Source organism: Belonocnema kinseyi, chromosome 2 (genome assembly GCF_010883055.1).
Source record: "Belonocnema kinseyi isolate 2016_QV_RU_SX_M_011 chromosome 2, B_treatae_v1, whole genome shotgun sequence".
Classification (NCBI taxonomy): domain Eukaryota; kingdom Metazoa; phylum Arthropoda; class Insecta; order Hymenoptera; family Cynipidae; genus Belonocnema; species Belonocnema kinseyi.
The window spans coordinates 85,641,439-85,651,271 of NC_046658.1; the positions used below are offsets into that span (position 1 = coordinate 85,641,439).

At 32.7% G+C, this 9,833-nt stretch overlaps 3 protein-coding genes across 3 annotated transcripts in view; all 3 read right to left on the bottom strand.

Moving 5' to 3' along the window:
• Window positions 1-6: 6 nt before the first annotated feature.
• Window positions 7-2,831, bottom strand: LOC117182828 (zinc finger protein 91-like). The gene is made up of 3 exons (XM_033375937.1): window positions 2,828-2,831; window positions 1,530-1,688; window positions 7-1,449 (listed from the first exon to the last, which is right to left on the bottom strand). Exons 1-3 carry the CDS (start codon window positions 2,829-2,831, stop codon window positions 701-703), a joined length of 912 nt encoding a protein of 303 aa, XP_033231828.1. The 3' UTR covers window positions 7-700.
• Window positions 2,832-4,570: 1,739 nt separating this feature from the next.
• Window positions 4,571-6,292, bottom strand: LOC117182829 (zinc finger protein 676-like). Its single transcript, XM_033375938.1, has 3 exons — window positions 6,268-6,292; window positions 5,749-5,907; window positions 4,571-5,671 (listed from the first exon to the last, which is right to left on the bottom strand). Exons 1-3 carry the CDS (start codon window positions 6,290-6,292, stop codon window positions 4,785-4,787), a joined length of 1,071 nt encoding a protein of 356 aa, XP_033231829.1. The 3' UTR covers window positions 4,571-4,784.
• Window positions 6,293-6,601: 309 nt separating this feature from the next.
• LOC117182830 (zinc finger protein 99-like) overlaps window positions 6,602-9,833 on the bottom strand; it is a 3,858-nt gene continuing 626 nt past the window's right edge. The window contains exons 3-4 of the mRNA XM_033375939.1: window positions 8,624-8,782; window positions 6,602-8,550 (exon numbers count right to left, since the gene is read on the bottom strand). Of these exons, the coding sequence (XP_033231830.1) occupies window positions 7,484-8,550; window positions 8,624-8,782 (1,226 nt within the window). The 3' untranslated portion in view covers window positions 6,602-7,483. The remainder of the gene's footprint in view (window positions 8,551-8,623; window positions 8,783-9,833) is intronic.

A 9,833-nucleotide genomic window follows, 5' to 3' on the forward strand; every position in this document is an offset into this window, starting at 1 on the left:
GCCTATTCGCTATATAAGCATTTAATTTGGTAAATAAAAGAATTTTCTCAACTAGCATCAAAAATTTACTAAGAAATAAAGTTTCGCGTGCATAAATTGAGACTCGAATGCTGCCGAGGGCCTCGTCACTGAAAAATTTCATATTGCCGCACTGGAATTCTTAGGATAACACTTTGAAGATTTATTGGAAATCTTATAAATCTTTCGTAAAGCGTGGATCATGTAGAACACGGAGCATTTACTCGTTCGTGATGCACACACTGACTCGGCAAAACGAATAAACAGCCGACTCCATCCGAACGCCGCCGAGCTTAGCTGAGTCCAATTTCTCCTGGAGAGTCTCGCTATCGAGAAGATTTGGAAATCTTGGCACTCCCGATAACCTCAAAGAAATCTTTGCACTTTCGATGCGAATTCGATTGATTCTACCGAATTCATAATTTTAAGATTTCCAGATTTCTTAGTAAGTAGCACCTCGACTGTTGTGTGTTCTAACCATGTTTTTTAACATAAAACCGCTTCATGAGAGGTAACTTCACGAGACTTTGTCGCATCTACGAGGATTTTGATGTCCGTGAGTGGCGTAAAGTAATGTGTGCCAGCAAGTTACAATTATTATTTGATTTATAAGTGCAAACATTGCACGCAAATTCTGGTTTAACGGTCGTATGTTTTAAACCTTTATGTCGGTTTAAACCAATTAACGAGCGATAACTTCTCCAACATCGGTCGCATTATGCTTGAAATTTGAAGTATTTGAATGGCGTGAAATCATGTGTGTGACCAAGGCACATTTTCTAATCGATTTGTATCCGCAAAAATCGCAAATAAATTGTGGTTTGACTGCTGTATGTACTAAACGTTTGTGTCGAGATAAATGAGTTGGCCAAGCGTAACTTCGCGCACATTTATCGCATTTATACCTGGATTCTGATGTCTGTAAATGGCGTAAAGTCATGTGCTTTTCCAAATTATCTATTGCATTGACTTTATATCCGCAAAAATCGCAAATAAATTGTGGAATGATTACTGCATGTATTGCATGTTTATGCCGAGCTAAAGTTCTCGCAGATTTGTAACTACGAGAACATTTGTCGCAATTATGTACTAATGCTGCCTTTTTTATGTCTGTCTTGTGATGCACGCTATGTATATGGCCATCCCTGTCAAACTTTCGTTGAAATGCTTGGGTACAAGATTTACGACTGAACTCTGGCACAAATTCGCATTCGAATTTTTGATGACTTTTCAAAACTTTAATCTCGGAATATCTTCGCCCGCATTTTTCGCATGTATACTTCATTTCCTGTTTTGTCTTCTGAAATTCCTTCTTCCTTAGGTTCGGCGCTTTCCGCTTGACAGCCAAAATCTCATCTTCTTTCACATAAGCGGTACAAAATGTTGAGTCATATGTTTTATCATGTTTCTTGCCTGTAATTGTTTTCAAATCTGAAAATTTAACAAAACATAACAAAGGAATTATTTTTTACACATTTTGGTTTAAGGTATTTTATTCACAGTATTCATGCCTTGGACGATCTCTTCCTTGATTTCCAGAGTTTCATCAATTTCGTATTTAATTAAAGTATTCGCTTCAGACGTATCGCCAGAAAAAATATCAGTAGAAGAAAATGCCCCACCATCCTGTCTTTCTCTTGATTTCGTCGAGTCCCTTTTGATCTGTTTATCTGAAAAAAATTATAACGTGAATATTACAAATAACAATTTCCGATGATCCTAACCTTAATCTTACAGCAGATAAAAATTTAAATAATCACTTATATTCAAATGTATTACGCCACCTAATGACTTTGAGGACACATTTTATAAACTTGAACCTGTCCTATTTCTAAAGGAGTTTCGAATTTGTAAAAAAATAGACCGAACACAAAGGGAGGATCATACATTAGGATCATGCAAGATCGTACACAAAAATCGTGACCACCCGACCGGAATGGCCACCTTTTGCCCCTAACATTAGGGGCAAAAGTAGCATATATTTCCCGTAAGCCACACTTGCTGGACGAAATAAAAATTTGCGGGGTAAAAGTAAAATTAGCGGGGCGAAAATAAAATTAACGGGGTGAAAGTCGAATTTTCGGGATGAAAGTAAAAAACACTTTTATTCTTTTACAATTTTTTTACGATAGCATTCGTTTTATAGAAAATTATTTTTATTAGAAATAAGGAAATTGTGACTACAAAAATAAAGAAAAAATTTATTTACATATTTTCCATTTTCGAAATTTGAGACTGTGCTTGGTTGAGCGTCGCCACAATAACAACCATATTTGTTTCATGCCGATCAAAATTCGAGCCGCGAACAAAGGTTTAGAAAAATGCGCCAAACCCGCTTTTCAGCGCCAAATAGTGTCCACGGCCGAGAGCGGAATAAAATACTATTCCGCGGAAAAAATCTTCTCCTTTTGCCCCTTGTTACATAATATACTGTTAATATTTTACATGCAGAAACTTCTTGTTTGCTCATAACTAGCTGTATTGCAAAGAACTTTCTCAATCTAAAAGAAAAAAATTTTTCATTTACATTTTATAATTTAATATTCTATATAGAAATTTCATGTGCTAAAATTGATATTTTTTATTACCAGGCAAAGCCCTGCAATATTTACATGATTAAGAATATCGAGAATCACGAAATGACTAAACAGAAAGAATTAAATTAAGTTATTAAATAAAACGAATGTATCTACAATTAAGAAGAGTGATAATTTATTGCCCTAGTATAGAATACATTCGTCAATCCCTAAAGTTCATAAATAAAGTACTACATAAAGGTACTAATTAAATCTAATTATTTGTGACACACCCATAACGCATAAACCACTTTCTTTAATATCTGAACTTAATACTGAACTAGTGCTTGTAAATCAAAAAGGAAATGGTCATCAATCTACAACCTCTCATAGACATATTTATCCAAATAAATCAAACATATAGTAACCATTTATTTGATTTTAATAGAAGGTAATTTAGGGCATACACACATTTAATGCAATGCAAGAAAGTATTAAGAAAATCGTTACCTGAAAATCCATCGTCAAGATAAAGCGACCGATAAAGAGGAATAAAAATACAAGGCAAATAAATTATGTACCCACATGAATATTATTTCAGGATGGCCGCAAAACTTCATTTTCAGTATCATTCAAACGAAGAGAAATCTTAAAAGATTAATTTACGAAATCACGTGATTTTAGAACTACAATTTCTACGAGTTTTAATTCCCGGACTCTATGATCTAAAAGCATAGAATTCGAGACCTGAGAGGCTAAAACTTCGAGACCTATCCTTTAAAAGTAAGGGTTTCGAGATCTTAGTTCCCGCGCCAAAGCATAACCCTGTAACATTATTGGTATAGAATATTTAATAGACGGAATAACAAAATTTCAAATTTAAATGAAAAAAATCTAATATTTACTATCCTTGACGTCCTGCTAAATCTGCTCTTTTCATCACATTTTCCCCCGCGAAATCGAGTGAAATTAATGTTTCGTTGAAATCAAACACTAAAGTATAATTTTTTTAATTGTTATAAACAAATTTGAAAAATAAGCGCCTCTTTATACATAAAATGCATTTTTTCTGCACAATTATTAGTTTTGCCTTCAAAAATGAAAATTCCATTACAGAAATGGAAAATAAAAATATTTACCATTGTTATAAACAATACTGATAAACAAATGCATTAAACGGTCACTCTTTGATAGACAGAGGCGCTTATTTATTAAATTTGTTTATAACAATCAAAAAAATTATACTTTAGTGTTTGATTTCAACCAAACATTAATTTCACTCGATTTAGCGGGGAAAAACGTCATGAAAAGAACCTCCAGGCTTCAATGTACAGCGATAATCAATTTTGTTCATAAATTTGTTTATAACAATTGAACAGGTTGCACGAAATTCATCTAAGTTATTAGGAATTGTTAATTACTACAAAACAGGCAGCTTAAATATGAAAAATTATGTATTTTTTGGCATTTTGCAACTTGAATAACAAACAAACAGAGCCTTTTTAGCAAAATCGCCCTCGACAGACCTCTTCAGAATTCAATTAGCTTTAATTTAAAAAAAAAGATGGAATCGGATGAAAATTGTAGGCTCTGGATCATTTTAAACCCCAATTTTCTAATTCGCCGCACTGTAAGACATTTCGTAGCCATTTAGCGTTAGTTTTCTGAAATATGACCAATTTTTAAAGTAAATAAGTATCAAATTTCAGAACAATCTGTATTAAATTTCATACACAAGTGTATTAACATAAATTAAGATAAAAATTTATTAAACTCTATTTAATCGTGTTGTGAATCTTAAACAAATTTATATGCATCAAGTGTCAGGTACATTTTTATGAAACTTCAATCGTATCGCTCTAAAATTTAAACAATCCTTCGTGAAATTAATATTCTATTACCTAACATTTATTTCATAAACAAATCGTTTATAACTTTCAATCAAATATGTATTCATTTTATTTCAAAGACAGAAGTTTTGAAATTTTCAACACTTTTGTGAATAAAAGTGATTAAAATTTCAAAAAGTTTTTAACACTGTACCTATGCAAACATTTAATTTAATAGAGAGAAGAACTTTCTGAACTAGTATGAGAAATTTCTCAAGGATTAAAATTTCGCGTGCATAGCAATTATTACTCATTAAGCTGTTTCGGAATCATATGCTTTAAAAAGATACATTTGCGTTTAGTCTTTAAATCCCAAATATCGCATGTAAATCACGAGAATTTGTAGCATTTACTCCGATTTCTATGTCCGTGAGTGGTGTGAAGTAATGTGCGCTAGCAAGTTACATTTATTTTTTGATTTATAATCACAAACATTGCACGTAAATTGTGGTATGGAGGTCGCATGTTTTAAAACTTTGTGTCGGTTTAAACCAACTAACGAGCGATAACTTCTCCAACATTGGTCGCAATTATGCCTGGATTTCGATGTCTTTGAATGGCGTGAAATTATGTGCGTGACCAAGGCGCATTTTCTATTCGTTTTATATCCGCAAAAATCGCAAATAAATTGTGGCTTGTCTTCAGTATGTACTAAACGTTTATGTCGAGTTAAATGAGCTGGCCAAACGTAACTTCGTGGACATTTGTCGCATTTATGCCTAGACTCTGATGTCTGTAAGTGGCGTGAAATCATATGCTTTACCAAATTATCTTTTGTATTGACTTTATATCCGCAAACATCGCAAATAAATTGTGGAATGATTGCTGCATGTATTGCATTTTTGTGCCGAGCTAAAGTTCTCACCGATTTGTAACTACGAGGACATTTGTCGCAATTATGCATTAATGCTGCCTTTTTTATGTCTGTCTTGTGATGCACGCGATGTATATGACCATCCATGTCATATTTCCGTTTAAACAGTCTGGTACAAAATTTACAACAGAATTGTGGCATAACGTCGCATTCGAATTTTTGATGGCTTTTCAAAACTTTAATTTTGGAATAACTTCGCCCACACTTTTCGCACGTGTACGGCATTTCCTGTTCTGATTTCTCAAATTCATGCTTCTCCAGGTTCCGCAGTTTGCGCTTGACAGCCGAAATCTCATATTTTCTTATTATATCTACGGTACAAAATGTTGAGTCATATGCTTGATCATGCTTGTTGTCTGTAATTTTCTCCACATCTGAAAATTTAACAAAACATAACATAGGATTCATTTTCATATTTTTATTCAAGGTATTTTATTTAAAGTATTCATACCTTGTACGCTCTCTTCCTTGATTTCCAGAGTTTCATCAATTTCGTATTTAATGAAAGTCTTAACATCAGACTTATTGCCAGAAGAAATATTTGTCCAAGAAAATGTCCCAACATCCTGTATTTCTGTTGATTTCGTTGACTCACTTTTGATCTGTTTATCTGAAAAATGATGAGGCAAAAATTAAAAATAGCAATTTCCGATGGTCTTAATGTTTATCTTGTAGTAGACAAATATTTAAATAATCATTTATACGTTGAGTACGTTAACATACGTTGATCATTTATTACGCTACCCAATGACTTTGAGGATATATTATATAAATTTGAATCTTTCCTATTTCTAAAGGAGATTTGAATTTACAAAAAAAAAGATGAAACGAACACAAAAGGAGGATTATATAGTAAGATCATGCACGATTTAATTAATAATAACTACTTAAAGCAGGCACTACTCTATTTGGAAAGAATTTATATCATAAAAAACGTAATGTTTAGAATAAAAAATTGTCATAAATATACCAATTTGAAATTTCCTATTCGCCATAAATACTTATTTATTATTTTATATCCAGGTCCTTCTTGTTTGCTGATAAATAGCGGTATTTCAAAGAAGTTTCTCAATCTGGAAGAATAGAATTTGTAATGTAAATGTTATAATTTGTTGACCTATTTAAAAATTCCATGTGTTAAAATTTCAGTTATTTTTCTATTTGTAGGCAAGGCCCTGCAGTATTTACATGATTAAGGAGATCGACATCCCCAAAAGCATCACACGGCGAAAATTAAATCAAAATATTAAGTAAAACAAAAGTTTCTACATCTAAGAAAAGTGATTAATTTATTGTGTTAGTATATAATACATTCATCAATCTCTAAAGTTCATAAATAAAGTATTATATAAAGATGATAATTAAATTAAATTGTTTGTGATACACGCTCAACCAAGTCTTTCCTCAGAAAAGGTAAACAGTGGCAACCCACATCTTTAATATCCTTATTCAATTCTGAACACTTACTTGCAACTCGAAAAGAAAATGGTCATAAATCTACAATATCTCATTTACATATTTAAACCAAATAAACAAAACGTATGGTAACAAATTATTTTATACAGTCCACCTCTCAAAAATGCCGCTCTCAATAGTGCTGCTAATTTTAATCTGAGCCGACCCCTACCCCTACTCCTTTGCTTTTCATTACTTGCCTAAAGTTCGGATCTGCCTTTCTCAATAATGCCGCGTGAAAGTTATACGAATTTACCCTTTTATTCTGGAACGATTTATTAATTGCAGCGCGGCACTATTGAGAAAGGGCTGCTGAAATTCGTGCACGCTCGAGAACGTGTACAGTGGCGGGGAAGCCCATTCCGTGAAGGTGGACTTTATAAGGATGGTCGCGAAACTTCATTTTTAATATTCTCTAATTTTTTATTTTTACTGACTATTAATATTTTTAGACCAGAATGATTATTCTGTAACATTAATAAAATAGAATCTTGTATAGACAGAATAAGAAAAACTTCAAATTTAAATAAAAAATATTTAATATTTATGATCCTTGTAACTCTAGTAAATCAACGGATTTGAAATTTCAGAAAGGGAAATTATATATTATGTAGTCAATTTTATAAAAAGTAATTTAAGGTATCTAAGCGTTTAATTTAATACATAAAATAATTTTTTCAACTAGTATGAGAAATGTACCAAGGATTAGAATTTCAAACGCATAACAATTATTACTTACTAAGATGTTTTGTGGTCATATGTTTTGATAAGTGACGTTTACGTTTAGTTTTAAAATAACAAATATCACAAGTAAATTCCGGTACAACTGCTGCGTGTTTTAAACGTATATGCTCGTAGAAACCACCTAATGAGCGATAACTTCGCGAGCATTTGTCGCATGTGTACATAGATTTTGATATCTGTGAGTGGCGTGAAGTCATGTGCTTCACCAAGGTACATTTTCTATTAAATTTATATCCGCAAAAATCGCAAAAAAAATTTGGTTTTACTGTCGCATGCACTAAACGTATGTGTCGAGCTAAATGAGTAGGCCAATTGTAAGTTCGCGCACATTCTTTGCATTTATAACTGCTTTTCGATGCCTGTGAGTGGCATGAAGTCACGTGTCTTACCAAGTTATATTTCGCATTTGACTTGTATTCGCAAAAATCGCAATTAAATTCTGGCTTGTCTACTGCATGCACTAAAATTTTGTGCCGAGTTAAGCCTGTCAGCCATTTGTATGTACGCATACATTTGTCGCATTTATGTCTGGTTTTCGATGACTGTGAGTGGCATGCAGTCATGTGTCTTACCAAGATACCTTTCGTATTCGATTCGTATCCGCACAAATCACAAATAAACTGTGGAATTGTTTCTGCATGTTTAAAACGTTTGGGTAAACTTAAGGCATGTATCCGAGTATAACTTCGAGGACATTTGTCGCATTTATGGATTAATACCGATTTCTTCGAGTTTGATTTCTGATGCACGTGATCTACATGGACATTCATGTGTTGCTTCTGTTTGAATTGTTTGTCACATAATTCACATTTGAACTGTGGCTTAATACTGCATTCGAATTTTTGGTGACTTTTCAAAGGTTTATTCTGGGAATAGGTTTTCCCACACTTTTTGCATGAGTACTTAATTTCCTGTTTTGATTCTGGAATTTCGTGCTTCTCTGGGGTCCACGGTTCGCACTTGACATCTAAAATCTCATTGTTGCTTACATCTACAGTACACAACTTTGACTCATATGCTGGATCATGTTGGTTGCTGGTAATTGTCTCCATATCTAAAAATTTAAAAAAAATTACATTGGACTAATTTTTTATGGTTTATGTAGGTTATTTTATTTGCAGCATTACCTTGGATGATCTCTTCCTTGATTTCAAGAGTTTCATCGATTTCGTATTCAATTAAAGTCTTGGCATCAGACTTATTGCCAGAAGAAATATCCGTAAAAAAAGATGCCCCATCATCCTCTCTTTGTGTTGATTTCGTTGACTCACTTTTGATCTGTATATCTGAAAAATTATAACGTAAATTTATTTAAAGAATTCTGCTACCCAATGACTTTTAGGACAAATTTTATCAATATAGATATTTCCTATTTCTAAAGAAGATTCGGACTTTGGTATAAAAAAATATAGAAAGAACACAATGGGAGGATCATGCACTGGGATCATGCACGAGGACCACGACTTGACGTTAAGACTATATTATGGTCAGACAACATTTATATTATAAAAGAATGTAATAGAGAGACTAAAAAATAGTCGCAAATATATCACTTTGGAATTGAAGAAGTTGGAAACTAAAAATTTATCGCAAGGAGAAACTTAAATAAAAATAAATAACTTTAATAATTAAAAAATAATTAACTTAAATAAATAAAAATAAAAGTATAACGAAATTACATCATGGGGGGGGGGGTGCCAAACGTAATTTTGCAATACTCGTGGATCAGAATCATAATCTTGTAACATTTTTAACATAGAATCTTTTGTTGACGGAATAACAAAATTTCAAATTAAAATTAAAAGATTTATTAGAAATTATCCTTGACTGCCTGGTAAATGTAACTAGTCGAAATTTCAGAATGTAATTATTGAGTAAAATTCAATAAATTTCATCAAAAGTAATTTGAGAAAGGCAAGCCTTTAATTAATTACATAAAAAATGCCTTAACTAGTATGAATTGTTGTACAACTTCTCCGTATTCTAAACGTTTATGTTTTATAAGCCTCCCAATGTGCGATAAGTTGGCGAACATTTGTCGCATTTCTGGCTAGATTTTTATGAGTAGCGGTTTGAGCTATAGTGGCGTGAAAACGTGTGTTTTATTAAATTACGATTTTCAATCAATTTTTAGCCGCAAAAATTGCAAATTAATTCTGGTTTACCCATTGCGTGCTGTAAACGTTTGTGCCGATTTAAACCTTTTAAACAATTGTAACTTCACCAATATTATTCACAATTACCAGGTGTATACATATGAAACCGGTATTGCCATCTAGCGGCCAGTAGGCACACTTGTAGGCACTGTCGGAACTTACCATTTGTGCTAATTGGCGT

Bases quoted from the DNA above. Each gene is read 5' to 3' on its own strand.
- LOC117182828 (XM_033375937.1), bottom strand. The intron at 1,450-1,529 runs GCATGAATACTG...TTAAATTTTCAG, and splicing joins CAAGGAAGAGATCGTCCAAG to ATTTGAAAACAATTACAGGC.
- LOC117182829 (XM_033375938.1), bottom strand. From the start codon at position 6,292: ATGGCGAATAGGAAATTTCAAATTG. The intron at 5,908-6,267 runs GTATATTTATGA...ATCATTTTTCAG, and splicing joins GAATAGGAAATTTCAAATTG to ATAAACAGATCAAAAGTGAG. The intron at 5,672-5,748 runs GTATGAATACTT...TTAAATTTTCAG, and splicing joins CAAGGAAGAGAGCGTACAAG to ATGTGGAGAAAATTACAGAC.